Below are 16,588 nucleotides of genomic sequence, written 5' to 3'. Positions count from 1 at the left end.
AGTATGTTTTAAAAGACTTTTAGTGTCTTTATGCTGATAAGTGAGAGTGACTAAATACCAGAATATCATATATGTAATGGCAGAATATTTTTCTTGGTGTTAAAATACGAACTAGCCAGGTAACTTCTTTGTAACTTAAATTATGAGATACAGAAAGATCTATATTTCAAATTCATATTCATATTTCATATTCAAGACTCATTAATTATATACTCAGTGTGGTTAAATGTTGATGTCATTGGCAATGTAGCAAATGACATTTGAAGGTTTAAATGAACTTCAGCAGATTCCCAGTGTCTCTCTTGGTTAACCCCGTCCCCTCCTACCCCAATGGCCCTCGCTCCCTGATGGTACTCAGCTTGCCATACCTCTTGGGCAAGCATGGGTTTTCAAACAAATCTTTCTTGGACCTTCTGTGTCCCCTCCCTTCTTAGCTATTTTTTATTTTTTTCAGCCTTCTTCCTGCATTGGTGCGTGCCCGTGACTTCTACCTTAGCAGTGGTCTGGCTCCTTTGCAGGGCTAGGTCTGAAAGGTGTGCTGAGGGAGAGGACAGCTGACAAGTAGCAGCACTGATCATCCTCTCCTGGTCATCCCACTATGTCTTCCTTTTCAGTCATTAGGAGAGCTGATCCATTTGTTTTGTCCAGACTTTTGGCTGAAGTCACTCAGTCTTCCAGGTGGGTGTCTCCGTGGTGAGTCAACAACACCCCACAGCCCACGCTGCCTGTCCAGAATGCGGTCCCAGAGATTAACTCCGCTCTTCCTCCTACGAAATACTGAGCAGCAAAGTCTCTACCATGTGCTAACGGAAAGCAGCTGCTTGGAGAGAAACTTTATTCTCGTTATGGGCAGTTAGCATCCACACTGCCCAGGCTTTCTGCTGAGCACTGAGTGCGAACACTGGGAAGATGCATGGCTTCAGGTGAAAACATAAATTGAGTGGGAAGAACATCTGCAGCTAGCGAGAACTGTGTCAGCAAAAATTGAGATAAGGGAACTTTATCCTCTGAGGGCCAGCCTTTCTCATAGGGAGGGAGAAAGGAGTTGCCTCCTCTAAGGACAGCTCTGGAGGAAGGGAACAACTAGACCTAATACTTTTGGGGTGAGCAGGGGGCTGGGGTTCCCCATGACCAGACACCTGTCAGTTTGCCCCACAGTGCTGATGTGGCTCACTGGGGACTAACAAAAAGCCTTACTGAGTGTGGCCTGAGTGGACACACCTGAGAGGTTGGGGTTAGGAACTGGTCAGGTTGAGCAACCTGAGATGGGTGCGGGAGGCTCTGCTTTCTGTTGGGCGGTCTTCTGTGGTGATTCTGCATCCTGTGGTACTGGATGTGCAGCTGAGTGTCATGCTTGTTGTTGTGTTTGTACCTCAAGTTCAAGATCTCCATATAGGGGCACTTTTGCCATGCTCTGATGCTGGCCCATCATGTGCCTGGCTTGCATCGTCTTCAATTAAGATAATAGTGATTGATAGTGCTCTTGTAACCTGGAACACACCTGAGGTTAGCAGCCCCTCGATTCTGCCAGTTATCCTGCTGCTAGGTAAGGTCTACAAGCCCTAACTGGCCAGGCTTAGTTTTGTAGGGGACTGAGGTGGTTGACACCGATTAGAAAGGAAGTTGTGAAAAAGAAGGGAATGATGAAGAGAGAGGGGTTGGAGAGCACCTGCATTCTGCCTGGAAGGTGGGGCATTTATTGTAATCATAATAAAAGTAGAACAGCGATGGAAAAAAAGTTGGGTAGATGCTGAGTGAGTAACAGGGCTGCTAAAATCTGAGGGCTGGGGAGGTGGTTAATGGCCATCCTGAAGGCACAGTCATTGGCACTTGGCACTGCAAATCAGCTGGTCCAGTCCTGTAAAGCTATTTTAGATATTTTCTGATTTCCTAATGTATATTTTTGGATGTCGAGTTCTAATTCCTGTGGTTAGATGAGGTGGAAAGGTTTCGGTCTGAACCAAGATCTTTGTATTTGAAATGCTACGTGACCTGATATGTTTTAAGAGTAGTCATGTTACATGCGTATTTGGGGAGAGCGTTGAGGATATCATTGCTATAAATGCTATATTTAAAATGCTAGGGAGTAGTTTGATCTCAGACAGATTGTTTAACATTCTGTTTTGGAAATGGAATGTAGAATAACTTCAGGCAGTACAGGTCTGTAGTATGCAATGATTCATCTAAGGTGAAGTTTTCATGTACTTAACAAGCAGAATTCTTGTTTGGCTTCAGCTCGTATTTGAAGAAATTGATTTTGCACTTAGTACTCAAATTCAAGAACTTGCTACTGCTGTACTGTGTATATGGGCTCACCCATTACAGAAATGAACCCCCCCCCTCAGGGTTTGTTAATATGGCCTCTGGATGAATTCTCATTTTAAGGTGAATTTCCGTGATTTTCTGTTTTTTATGATATAACAGTAGAAGTCTGGAGACCGTGTAACTTCTTCCTGATGTGAACTTTGAAGTCTGATTGCTTATCTAAGCCTTTGTAAATGTTTCAGAAAAATGTCTGTAGACTGCGTTACTTTTATCAGCTGCTCAATTTTAACAAATCTACTGTGAAGTCGGAAGTGTATTGACAGTGATCAAGACCAAGTGTAATAGTCAAAAGGCTATTTTTATTGCCATTGTTTTCTAGACAATATCTCTTCCGCTAACATGAAGTGTGGAAGAGATTGTTCCTTCATTTTTATTTTTTTTTAATAGAACAAAATGTTTAGCCAAGACTTGTTTTGCGCTGTGATGGTTCTAGAGGGAAAGGCAAGAAAGGTAACTCCATCTTAACGAACAAATCCCCCCCCCCCCCAACTCTCCTTCAAGCAAGTCAGCCAATCAATTTTGTAATTAAACTTGAGTTAGTGAAATTACAGGTATGCAGATATATCCTGTCAAAGCATTGCTTTTCATTAGTGATCTTGGAATAGTTGCTCATGTCTGTTTTGAAGTTGGTTTCACATTCGATTTTTAGGAGGCTATTACTTGGCAGTCTTGGGAGGAAAAAAAATGGGGGTTGAAAAAGTCCTGTAGTAGATCCTATGTGGAATGTATACATTGGTGCATAAGGATGTGAGGACAGCAAATATAATGCCAAAAAAACCCACCCATAAAAACAAAACCTGAGGATGGGGACAGATGTCATGGAAGGTCGGGGAAGAGCCTGCAAGTGTGGTGTCTCAACTGGACAGAGTAGTGAAAACTATAATAAGGACTGCAGTAGTTGATACCTGGGTAAACATCATATAGTTGGGAAAAATTACATGCCTTTATGAAAGTAAGGTTATGCCTCTCCAACCGGGTAATCAAAAATCATTTGAGTAAAGGTCATGTGGAATTCCCTGCCTAGACCTCCAGAAAGCCTCTGTCAGTGTTTCTAACAAAAAAAAAAAAAAAAAAAAATTGAAAAAAACTAAAGCAGATGCAAGATGAAAGAAAGAGTTCTTGCACAGATAAACAATTGGTTGAAAAGTAGGAGTCAAGGGCTAGGGTCCTGGTCAGTCCTCACAGCTGGGGGGGAGTCCCTTGTACTCAGAAAAACAGGATGATGCCTAAACTGGTATTCCAGTTTGTAATATGTTCGGCTGCATGTGGGCTGCTGTGCTGTAGGCTGTTACAGCTGGGAGAGGTTTGCAGGTCTTAGTGGGGAGCTAAACGAGCTCAGGCAGGGAAGGCTGAAAATCACTAAATACCTGGGAATCACATTTACATCAGGATGGCTTTGAGCTTGAAAATGAGTAGTCTCTGGGAGAGTAACAGTAGAAAACATCATATATGATTGCCCTAAGCATATGCTTTTGGGCACTGACAGAGCCAGGGTGCTAGAACTCTAGTGAGGCTGTTCTTAGGTTGTTAGATAGATCAGATGCATCTCTTCTTCAGGATTTCAGTGCCATGACTCTGAGAGGTTGGTTCATTTTTTTAACATTAAGGAGAATTAATTTCCTAAAGGAATGTCAAGCTTTTTCAGGGTTTATGTTCAAGGCAGAAATAAATCCTCCCCTGTATGGCTGGGAGAAAATACTTAGTAATCTTGAATGCAGAGCAGTCCAAGTTTTCTTTTTGGCCACAAAATATGGTATCCTTTGTGGTTAAGACTGGTATTTCTATACAAAAAAAAGATAATTTTTTCTGTCCTGAGGTCTGTTAGCCTCTCTTTATTTTCTCTTTAAAGGAGTGATATGTAAAAAGATGGTTTGTACCCATATATTAAACCAGCTGGGATTGTTTTCTAGAGTCAATTAGACTGGATCAAGTCTTAACATCTCATAAAGTCTCAAAAATATGATCTATGGCTTAAATAGAAATTGATTACTTGAGTATGTATTAATAAATCCATCATTGTAAATGCTCCAGTAATCTTGCTTGGAAGATTATTGCAAGTCAATAACCTAGAAGCTATGCCACACAGAGGCTTAATAAAAGATTTTAGGGCTTAGGCGTGATTGACAGATGACACTTTTATGCAATGGTTGAAGACCTTGGTCATGTTTAAAGGGACAGATGAGCATCCATTAAGATGAATCTTCCATGCAGCAAAACCAACATCTGTTCCGACAGCTTCAGCTACTCAGCTGTACTCCGTGTTCCTTGGTACCTGCTGTAGAAGTTGCTTCATAAATTAAATTTTCACTCTGTGGAGAAATTGGTCCCAAACAGAGGTGTTCCTCGTAGTTTTTATTTGAACAAAGTAATAAATACCTAGCAAGAGTAATAGGTTTTGGCCTAATTAAAAGGCAAGAGAGAGCAGCAATAATTTCTTTACAAGCACCACATTTCATCCCATTATTCCTGGAACATACTTTAGCAATAAGCTGTATAGAATTTAATTACGTATTCTCTCAATATTAGGTTTAAGAAAATTGAAGGAAAATTTGACTGACAAAGAGACTTCGGCATCGTTCACCTTTATCGCAATTCTCATATTCAATGCACACAACCATTCGAATATATCTATTAGATAGTAATTTTTCTCTAAAATGGAATGCTAATACTTTAAAGTATATTTAAATATTCCATCCGTATATAAAAATATGATCTGAAAAGATTAAATACTTCACTGCGCTTTTTTCTTTATCTTGTATATTCTGTTGTCTTATCCATTTAATATCGATTAGTATATATGATGTATATGGCGTGAGTCTTTAAATATTCATTTAAATATTTATTCATTGTACAAGATCTGGGAATGAGGACAAAAAAACTAAGAAGCAAGATATATTTCATTACTACAAGAGCTCAAAGATGAGATCTTTGTGATTTGAAGATATCTCTGGCAAATGAAGAGCCAGAGAAATGAGGGAAGGCTGACTGAGGACAGCAGGATGGAGGCAACTAAAGAAGTATTTCTATTGTCTACTGAAAGATTTATTTTTATTTTGTAAATTTCTTAAACCTTTCTAAGTCCCATTTTTGGACACGTATAAGAGCAACCAGCATTTCTCAAATAGCTGTTGATATTACAGGACAGAAATCATATAAAGGGGAAATAAGGTGGGAAGAGAAGAAATTAAAAAAAAAAAAACACATAACTTTATTATCTCACTATATCTTACTATTTTCCTGACTTAAATGGAATAAGGATGTTTGATTTGATCTGGCAAGATTTCCAGATGTGAGGGACCACAGGGGAAAGTTGCTTTCCAAGAGACCAACTAGAAGATAGTGGGGGAAGAATAAAATAAAAGACATGGAAAGGGAGCAGGCACAGAGAAGAGGTGTCAGAAACAGCTTCTGCACGTTGTCCTAAGGACAAAGATAAATAATTTAAATTTTATTCAGGTGTAAAGAGAAGGTTGTGGAGAAATTCAGTGCAGAGCTGTGTGTGATTAGAATAGTGAGTTGGGTAGGATGCTCCGGTACTGGCATTAGGAACATGTTTATAATGGCCTGAATGGGAACAACAACAGAGAGCCTGAAGCCATCAGTCTCAAACAATCTGGAGCCATGGTCAAAAAATGAGAAGATGCTGTCTAGCCAGGCACGTTTAGATTCCAAAAAGAGCTTTTAGTAGGTTACTTTTGTTGTGCAGAGCAGAAACGTGGCTGAGAGTGTTAGGAGCTAATTTTTGCTTTTGCCCTGTTTATGCTCATTCTACTTTTCTCCATTGCCATGAAAGATATTCCAGGAAGGAAAGGCTTAGCTGGCTCGGCTGTCACTGTTAGCTGAGGATGAACAAAGTGGCATTTTACTTACACTGAAATAGATTATAAGAGACCGAGATAAATCAAAACTCTAATTCAAGAGAAAATTGCTCTTTTCTGATAAGTATGGCAACTTTTGGTTCAGACAAGCGTGTACCCTTTCTCTTAAGCAACAGATGCTCCCTTATTTATGTTTCAGTGTGTCATGGTGTTCTCTAATCTTTATATAACTTACATTCCTTTGATACGAAAGAACATGTTTCTGATGGGCCTTTCTGAGAGCTGGCAGTATGGTGGCTGCTGGCTTTTTCACGTTGTGTCAGCCAACAGTGTGAATAACAAAAACATCGCTCATAAAATCCCTCAAAAATGTTGAGGTTATCTTAAATGCGTCTTCTATGTGTGTCCTTTCACAGTTCTCATTTATTAAAACTGTGCTGTCGTATTTTCTTTTTTGAAATTTTCCATTAGCCAGAGATAATGAAGTATGCTAATTTTTATTTCCATTCTCAGTTTTGCATTATATACAATGGCTTGGCTACAGTGCTAAGCAGTTTTAAAAGGAGGCAGCAAATAAAGTAGTGAAGCACAACTACCTCTGTGGTAATGAAATTCATTGTTTCAGTCACTAAGTATTGTAATTCATTAGAGACATCTAATGCAGCCTGAGACGCTGAATTGTTACTTTTAAAACCAGTGAAAACCAATAAGCATAATTAAACTGCTTTTTAATTTGCTTCAGAAATACAAGCCTGGTCGATGTGATGATATTTTGAAATGGAAGCCACCCAGCCTGAACTCTGTTGATTTTCGTCTAAAGATAACAAGAATTGGTGGAGAAGGGTATGTAATCTCTTCCCTTTTTAAACGTATAATGCTCAAGTGAACGTCCCTTAGCAGTTAATCTCTCCTCTGATATTTCTCGACATTTTCTGGGGCTAAGCCTCTCTATATTCAGAAGAATCTGTTCGTTGAAAATCTTAGCAACTGTTGCAATCAGTGCTGTACTGAAAACAATGGCAGATGCTTATAATGAAAATCTACTCATTCTTAAATTGTTTCCTAAAATTGCTGAAAAACCAGTCCTGTTTGGATTTGGCATTATTACCTTTATGTTTTTGAAGGTAGGCAGGCTATATTAGCTTAAATTCTTACATAAAATAACTACGATCCATTGCCTTTATGCAAAATAATACCAACATAAGTTTTCTTCCATTTTAGGATTCTGCATAATAAAAAATGACACTTACTTTCTTAAAGAAAAAAAATATACTTCATAGGTTTTCTTTGGTATTGTCTCTAAAACCATTAAAGTCTTTTCAGAAATGGTAAGTTTTGACAGCAGAAGACATGTAAATCATTACATTACATCAATTCTATATACTATTTGCTAATTCAGGCAATGCACATATTAAAGAGGGGCAATTCTCATGCCAGGGAAGGCAGGGGGGAAGACTGAGTCACTGGATTAAAGCTTGCGTTGGAAATGATTTTGTTTAGAACTGAGTTGATTTTTAAGTTGCTTAATGTTTTAACATATGGGACTCATTACAACTGACAGTTTGAAATACTGATATTTAGCCTTTCTTTTTCTTGGTGCTGCAGGTACCTCAATATGATTAAACAGTTCATTTGACGTATTGCTTACTTATCTCAGTGCGTTAATAACGGACCCATCTAACTTTTAGACACTTTAGCATGTCATATTACCGAACATATTTGGTAAATATATAGTATCTTAAAAATGTGGAGTTTATTCAACAGAATATATTTGGCAACTAGCTTCTGAGCACTTCATAAGGTCAGAAGCATCTATTCTGATTTTTGTGTTTGAAAGCGGAATATTAAGTCCATAGAAGCAACACAGCTTTTTTTAGAGAACATACGGGAATATTTTAAGTTTGACTTCAGAGAAATTAACTTATTATAAATTTCTATTTCACATTTGACTTTTATTTAAGTCACAGAAAAGTAATAGGAAAGAAAATTATTTAAAAAAAAAAGACCTGGTATTTGACAGGAATGCTATTTTTATTATGGGGTTCTTATGACTTCTGCTGAAGCTTATAAATTTACAGTAGTAATCTGTAATTCAGAAGCAAAATAAACCTATTTTTCATTTCACCTTAAAAAAAAGTACTCTGATTACTCAACACTGATTTCAAATAGAAAAATGTCAGTGCTACTGTTACATTTAATATAATAGATGACAATTACTTGATCAGAAAATAAAAATGTTATAAAATATTAGCCAGCAAAACTGTTTCTAAAAAGCTGGGCTGTTAGCAGCAAGTTATTAAAGAATGAGTGTTCCCTTGTAGAATCTGAAACACTTCCTAACATTTGGAAAATTTCTACCATACTCCAGCTACGTGAAAATACATGTATTGCTGATATTGTGGAAATGATTAGCTGGATTGGTCTCTAAATACTGTAATACTTAAATATGTTAATGTTTATGTTCCTCTCACATGGAAAAAATAATCATGGAAATCTGACATTCGAGAAAGTACAATTCTTTGGAATGTTTTACTTTAGCTCATATCACAGTTGACTGCTGTTTGTAGCGTAAGCGCAGGTGCATTCATCCAACAAAAAGAAGTTAATGAAGTACTATGTGGAAAATAATTTACCGTCATTGGAAGAGAAGCATTTATGTTAAGTAATGACCTATGAAACAGTAGGTTCTACCCAGGTAAACGAAAACAGCGAGTAAAATACTACGGCTTTAAGCACATCACTTGTTAATATGATTGTTTGATTAATTCCTTGGTAAAATACGAACTGATTTAAGGAAACATCTAAAATATACTGATTTTGAAGCTGTTGATGAGAGTTTTAAAAGAAGCAGATTTAGTTTTAGATTTGAAAAATGCAGTTCCAGAGTTCCGAGCACTGCCATAATAAACTGGCTGTGAAGAAAGCCTGTTAGGTTGATTTCTGACAAAACTAAAAATTGTTTTGATGAACTGAATGTCCTGCTACTGGCAATTCTGACATGACAGCATTAGGCTTCCTGCCTCTCCCCAGCCCCACTGAGATTAAAAGCAAGCATTTGATACTGGTTTCAGCGCTTTAGGTAAAAAAAACAAAAACAAAAACTTTTCTTTTTCTTCAGTAATCCAAAAAGAAATTTGGCATGCATTTGACAGCAGAGTAACACAAATGTGTTTAAAGTGCAATTATAAAAAATTGTGTTATTTTGATACAGTAAAGTGATAATATTTATGGGAAAGGAATCTATGACTTTGTATTGGTCTTTTACTGACAAATGGGGAGCTGAAATCAAAGTATCGATCTCATATACTTGACAGCAGCTTGAAACAGTGAGAATGGGGATTGTCTGTAATTTCCAAGTCCTCTCTTCTGATTTACAGCCTCATCTTTAAACCCTGAAATGCAGACATCCAAATCTGTGGTACTGTTGTGTGTGGTCTTACCACACAACTCCAGCCATGCTGCCCTTGTATTTATAGCCCCCTGTTCACTTAAATAGTGAAAAAGTATATAGGGGCATTATTTATTCAGTAGCATGGGATGAGAGTGCTGTCAGCTGTTAGACCTGTTTTTTGTGTGGCACATGTAATTGAGATCCTGATCAATTGTAAACAATTGTGTGCATTTTTCCTATGAATGAGGGAGTTCTCTGGGGAATTTGCCTGATTTTAGTCAGTATGATTATTTTTCCATCCACCTAAAATTCCCCTGTGCTTCCAGTTGTGCATTTTCATCCATAGATCAGTCTGTAATAGTAATGTTAACCGCAAAATAGCTGCTGTGCTTCACCCCAGATGTAGTTTAGTTATGGATGAATGACCAATTTGCTTTTGTCTAGGGTTCAGTTATTTCACAATTGATAGGAGAGAGTTTTGCTATTGAATTAAAAAGGAGGATCGGGCTTATGATCTATGAAGTACTTTTAGAATAAGCTGCACTATTAAGATGAAGATTGCATAACAAAGAATACAAATAAAGAAAAAATACTATTGCATCCCGAGGAAAAGCAGGGTCTCTGTAACCTCGGTGACCTAATACTGACACTTCTGTTCAGTGCACATATTTGAAAGAAATTGCGCTGTTGCACCTTAGTGAGTTACAGCTTATCAGCTGAGCCATGGTAATTGTCCCCTGTGTACTCTCATAGACCAGCCTGCCAGAGCATCAGAATGATGGTTTACATTAACTCTTCTTCTGTTGTCTTTGCAAGAAGTCCAGCTTATGGTCTTTCAATCTCTTGTGATCACATCAAAATAGTTACTTTAGGTAAAACAAACAACAACAATAAAACCAGCCACAGTAGCCAACAACCTATTAAATCAGCTAAATGAAAGAGTAATGTGGCGTGTATTTGTGGTGAAACACAGTAGTTGAACTGAAAAGCCCTCACATTTCACGTGCTTTAAAGTAGATCCACTTGCCAGCGCTTCTGTATCTCTTCATGTTTACTAAGATAATTGTCTCTCATCAGCGATGTTGAAGCAAAGCCCTTTGATCATGTAACAACAGTACCTTGCCTTTTTTTCTAAATTATGATGATACGCATGAAAAACAAAATTACAGCACACAAATGGTGTTTCCAAATGGCCTATGAGTTAAATGACCTTGTCAGAAGAGAATATAGAGGATGTTTAATTGCTGTGTGCGATTTCTCAGTTACATTACAGAGAAGATTGTTTTTAAATGGTGGAGATTTTCTTCCCAAAATGTCTGACTCCAAGAATATTTCTAAAAAAAATGATAAAAACCCCAAACCAACTCTGAGCTGTATTTAAATGTCACAAATATCAACTGAAAATGTCTACTCAGTGCCAAATTTGTGGTAGCTTGCAAGGACAGAATTTTTAAAATGTCCGTGTTTGCTTTTCCAGATTTTTAATTAGCCTGTGTAGTTCCTCCAAATTTTATCTAAATCAGACATGTTAAAATCAAACGAAAAGCAAGGTTTGGTCTTTATTGGCTTTGAATGAGTATCTTACTGGGTCAAACAATTAGATGATCAATCATTCAATACCATTTCATATCACAGAATAATAAAAGTTTTATAGAGAACTTTGAGGTATGGGAAGGAATCAGGAATTTACTCATCTTTGAAATGCTGAAGAAATACTGATAAAGGCTTACATATATATATATATATATATGTATAAAATCTGTATATATTAAAAAAATCTGAAAGAAACATCAACTCTTTGGTAGTAACTATATTATTTACCTGGGGGGAATCAAGTAAGTTTCAAGTTCTGTTTATCTTGTTCATAGTTGAGTGATAAATAATGGAAGGTGAAGTACAATGTATTTGAAGACAACAGGGGCTTCAAATCTTGGGTACACTGGCAATTACAGTTCGACAACCAGATACAGATATCATGAGACTACAGGCAAGCGACTGTTTTCCTTTTGTGTTAGATGTTAGGCTGTCCTTTTTGTTCTGTAAATTAGAATGAGCATCTGAAGGAAAAAAAAAAAAGCTACAACTGGTTCAAAATAACTGTGATGTTCTTGATCTGCTGTCATATACGTTGTCTGTCACAAGGTGGCTTATTCATCTTAAAAGCTAGTTTTCCTCACAGTTCTGCTTTGAAACAAATTGCTGGCTGGCTGAAAAATCATAAAAGTTAACTGAATAAGCTAAGAACTGCAGAACTGATACGATAGTTTGTTTGGTCTGTGTTTTGTACTTCCTCTTATCTTTCCGTTCCCCCTTTTTTATTTGATCCATAAATTGTTATTTTGGGCTGTGAGCTCTTTTCAATCTTACCTGTTTGCAGAATGCCAGTTATCAAATAACACAAACTTGTTCTTACGACTGTCATCCATCACAAAATGGGAGCTTTACAAAGAGTACCCTGGTGATAAAAAAAAAAATAATAATAATAATCCCATATTCCTCTAGCCTCCAGAGATCACAGTCTAGATTAGGGTTGCGTTTACGTTGAGTACAGTGGAGTTATGAAGCAGGATGCAGATGATGTCCCACAGCAATTATGAACAAATAAGGACAAGATGTTGCAAATAGATGCAAAGATGCACAGTGCTGGGGTGACAGCAGGAGGAGTGCAGGTTTGAATATATTAACTGTATTTATGGCTGTACTGTTGGTAAAGCAAGTGCGTGCTTCAAAGTTGCCTGCTTTTTCTGGAATGTGAGAGTTGCAAATGAAAGTAAATGAGTAATTTGTTTAGCTGTTATCTTCAGGCATTCAACTGTTACCACAACTGGTCTTACTAGGCCTGAACAAATTTAGGGGTAGGGCTATGCAATCTGATTGAGACAGAATGCTATGTGTAGAAAGAAAGGTGGCAGTATGGGAAGGGGAAGCACAAATATTACTGTGGTAGAAATATGTACTTGCAGTTGTCACCTTTGACGTTACGATGGAAACCACAAAAGCATCTAGACTTTACCTACGTACTTCAGGTTTACTATACTTTTAAGTATTTATGCTATGCTTCTGTGAGGGTATTTGAAATCTTTTTGTAAGTCTTCAGTTTTTAAAAACAATTTTCAAAGTCAGTCTTTGAATCTAACCTGTATTTATATGCTGGCATACTGAACATAATGTTGTACCTTCCACAACTAATATGCAAGATGCTCTTGGAATTTCAAATGTTGGATTTCAAAAATGAGCTCAGCCTCATCTTTTTATATGTTGAAGTGGCAGCCTTGGGGCAATCTCCATCTGTCAGATAATTATTCTACTTTAGCTACTCATTTCTCCAGATTTTTAAAAGCTTTGCCTCATAGCATCCTAAAATTATCTGTACGCTTGCTAAATGGAATGTAAATGTAGCTTTGTGTGTTTTATATACCATGTTCCCTTTTCTTGAACTTGCTGCTTTCTTAAAGTAGTTTTTCCAGTTGCTTGTATCAGCTATCACAACAATTATCGGTTCTGTTTAAGATCCATTTCTATCTGTAAACGAGATCAAGAAAAGCTCCCAAATACCATATGCCTCTAAAATTTGCTTATCTCACATATCCTCAGTACTCTGTCTTATCTTACATTTGGGTTTGAATTTTATTCTAAATTTTGTATTCAGCTATGTAACTTAGACTTCTTGCTACTTGTGAATGGGAAGGAACTGGTTAGAAAACTGAGGGCTGATGCCATCCCTAGTGAAACAACTGTAAGAGATGGTAGAAAAGCAGGCAGTGGAGAAATAATCTCAGGCTTCGGGGTAGCTGGCTTTGGCTTTTTCAGGGAGCATATAGGTAGTATCCCATGGCAGGTTCCCCTAAAGCACAGAGTGGCCCAGGAGAAGTGAGTGATCTTCAAGGACAGCCTCTTCAAAATTCAGCCCAAAAATACCTATGCAATTTTATGGAAGAAGTAAACAATAACAGGCATCCATGGAGGACATAAAATTGTGTTTGGATATAGAGGGAAGGAATTACAAATGCTAAAACTCAGCTGGAGTTGAAGGTAAGTGAAGGTCTACTGTAGGTACCTCTGTGATGAAGAGACGACTGAGGAAAATAGCGTGCTGCTGATGCAGTGGGAGACATAGTGGCAAAAGATAAAAGAGCTGAGGTATTTGGTGTCATCTTTGCTTTGGTCTTGACTGGTAAGGTCTGCTGGCAGGCCTGTGTGGTTCCTGAATCTCATGGCAGTACCCAGGGAAATCAATTACTACACAAAGGTGAGGAAGTTCAATTTCAGGACTATTTAATCAAATGGAGCATATATATGTACATCCATGGAACCAACAAGCAGATGGGCTGCATTTTGTCGTTTTTAATGGATGTTGTAAAGCAAATTCTTCTGAAAGTCATGTCCATGCACAAAAAGGACAAGTCAGTGATTGGGAACAGCCAGCATGGTTTTACCAAGAGCACACCCTGCTTGACTAACTAACAGGCCAGCTCTGTGAACAACGCAAAAATAGTGAAAGCTGTCTTAACTTTAGCAAGGCCTTCAGCACAGTCTTCCATAGTATCCTTGTTAATCAGTTAGTGAGGCATGGTCTGGATTAAGTGGACTACAAGGAGGAAAAATGCATGGACTGCCAATCTCAAAGAGCAATGGTCAGTGAAGTCCGGCGGGAGGCCAGCTCTGAATAGTGTTCCTCAGTAGACAATAGTGAGGCTGGGTATATTAAAAGCTTCATTAGCAAACTGGCTGTTGAGATAAAGTGCACTGTCAGAGTGCTGATGGATGACACCGAACTGCGGGGGAGTGGCTGACATGGCAGAGGACAGGACTGCTATTCAGAAGGACCTCAGGAGGCTGGAGAAATGAGCTGAACTTCCTGAGGACTCAAATGAAATGCAAATAGGTAAATGCAGTGCGTTTCACCTGGAGCAGCTGATTGGAACAGTCAGCCTGGAGATTGCCTTGCCGGAGAGGGGCTCTTGTAGAAAACAAACTCAGGGGCCTGGAGGTCAAAGTTTTTAAATCAGTCAGCCGCTTGCTCTTGTGGCAAAGACGGACAGCTGATAACTGGACCGCACGTGGAAGGAAGAGATCCATGCCTCTATTCAGCATTTGTGAGATGGCATCTGGAGTATTATGACCAGTTCTGGGCCCCCCACTCTGACAAAAATACTGATGTGCTGGAGCAGAGGGCCACCAAGACAGTGAGGGCGTTGGAGAACACAGCATACAAAGAGAGCCTGAGAGAACTGGGTTTGTTCAGTCCGGAGAAGAGGAAGACAGGTAATGCTTCATTGCTGTTTTCTACTACCCAACAGCAGGTTATAGATAAGGTGGAGTCAGGCTGCACTGAGATGTATATTGAAATAATGAAAAATAAGAGAGAAATTGTAGAAGAACGGGAGGAGAAATTATGTGAGAAAGGTCAAACGCTGCAGTAGGTTGGCAAGTTGTGGAGGCTCCATCTTTGGAGATACTTGGAGGTTGACTGGATATGGTTGTGAACAGCCTGATACAACTTGGAAGTGGACCTGGTCTTGAGCACGAGGCAGATGACCTGCAGTGGGCCTTTTCAATCAGAATTTTTCTGTGATTATCTGCAGATCATATGTTAAACATTTTGCAAGTAATAGGGAACCGTTTCACATCTAACTACCAAATGCTTTAAAACGTTGTTTCTCTTTCTTCATGCTTTCTTTAATGTATTATAGAGATTTTTCAGGAGGCTTACTGTACCTGTATTTAATTTAGTAATTGTGGGATTGGCCTTTTAGAGAAGGTACTTAAGTTGCATAGTAAAATAACATGTTTTGTATAAGGAGGAATTAAACATAGTTCTTCGTTACAGGCGGTAAGGGTTTGCCAGGTGCATAATGTAAGGGCTGTCTAATTTAAATAGGGGAAATGTTCATCTTCCTTTTGCTGGAGTTTGAGCAAAGCAATAGATATAGTTCTGTCAGACTTACTGAACTTCATTTGTGAACATATTTTTCTTTTGCACCAATATAAATTTACTTTTTTAGTTATAGGAGTTAATAGTTTTTTGAACATACTGTTCAAAGTGTTTTTTTATTCTGAATTTTATAAGCTGGTATGAGCTTCTCTGAATTGCATTTTTGTGTGTAGTATATATGTGGTCTTCTACAGACAAGGAATTCTTGTTATATTTTGTGAATATGCCATAAATGATAACTTAATTCAGAATATTTTTCCCTTCATGAATTGCCTAAAGAATTAATGTCCAATTGTTTTTGTTGTTGTTGTTTTTCTTTTTGCTTAAATAGAGATTTTTATTGTCTGTTTTCTTGAGTTTACACATTGGTACATTTAGAACCGCTCATGGAGAAGAGCATTAGCATAGAGTTATTACAGCTCTCTAATGTAAGAAATCTAAGTGTTTTTTCCATGGTATGCAAAAATAAAGAAACGTGTATTTAAGGAAGAACCTTAGCTCAGATGACTTCCTTGCATACTGTAGTGTATTTCAAAGAAGAATAAAGCAAACAAAGAGGAAAAAAAGGTTATCATTGGACAAACAGACCAGACAGCAAAAGATACTGCATGCGTTTTTGTACTCTTCATCAGTCTTACTCCAAACATTTTATTATTTAATTTTCTGATAATACCAAACTCACAAATCATAAAAGACCCGATACAAGTACTAAATAATGAATATATTAAAGATAATACATAACAGTCATAACTCCAGGAGTACAATTCAGTTTGCTTTGATACCATCAAAAACATTTTGAAATTGGTTTAGAAAATAGAAGCCCAGGATTTTGTCTGACTGCATTCACAAGTACTTTGGAGTCAGCAAAACATGCCAACAAAATAAATGACCCTGATACAGGTTGTTTGCATTTCTGCCATGCTGGTGTTATCAATATGGTGTGCATGCAACAGTGCTGTTCTAGAACAGTGGCAGATTATCAGCGTTTTCACCTTCTCTGCTTGATAGCCAAGAAAAACTCTCGGTACATCCGCTTATCTTAAAACCTCAGAAACGCTGCAAAAGAAACCTACATAATTATTTTTTAGCATAATTATACAGTGCCTCTCGTTTTGTAGG

General features: G+C 37.8%; 1 protein-coding gene across 4 annotated transcripts in view; it reads left to right on the top strand.

Annotated features, from left to right (window-relative positions):
• RNGTT (RNA guanylyltransferase and 5'-phosphatase) overlaps positions 1–16,588 on the top strand; it is a 187,675-nt gene that overhangs the window by 118,354 nt on the left and 52,733 nt on the right. For all 4 annotated transcript variants that reach the window (XM_040551729.1, XM_040551730.1, XM_040551731.1 and 1 more), the window contains one exon: positions 6,886–6,986. In XM_040551729.1, the coding sequence (XP_040407663.1) occupies positions 6,886–6,986 (101 nt within the window). The remainder of the gene's footprint in view (positions 1–6,885; positions 6,987–16,588) is intronic.

The sequence above is a fragment of the Cygnus olor genome, chromosome 3, assembly GCF_009769625.2.
Source record: "Cygnus olor isolate bCygOlo1 chromosome 3, bCygOlo1.pri.v2, whole genome shotgun sequence".
Taxonomy (NCBI): domain Eukaryota; kingdom Metazoa; phylum Chordata; class Aves; order Anseriformes; family Anatidae; genus Cygnus; species Cygnus olor.
This window is presented reverse-complemented; position numbering and strand designations above follow the sequence as displayed.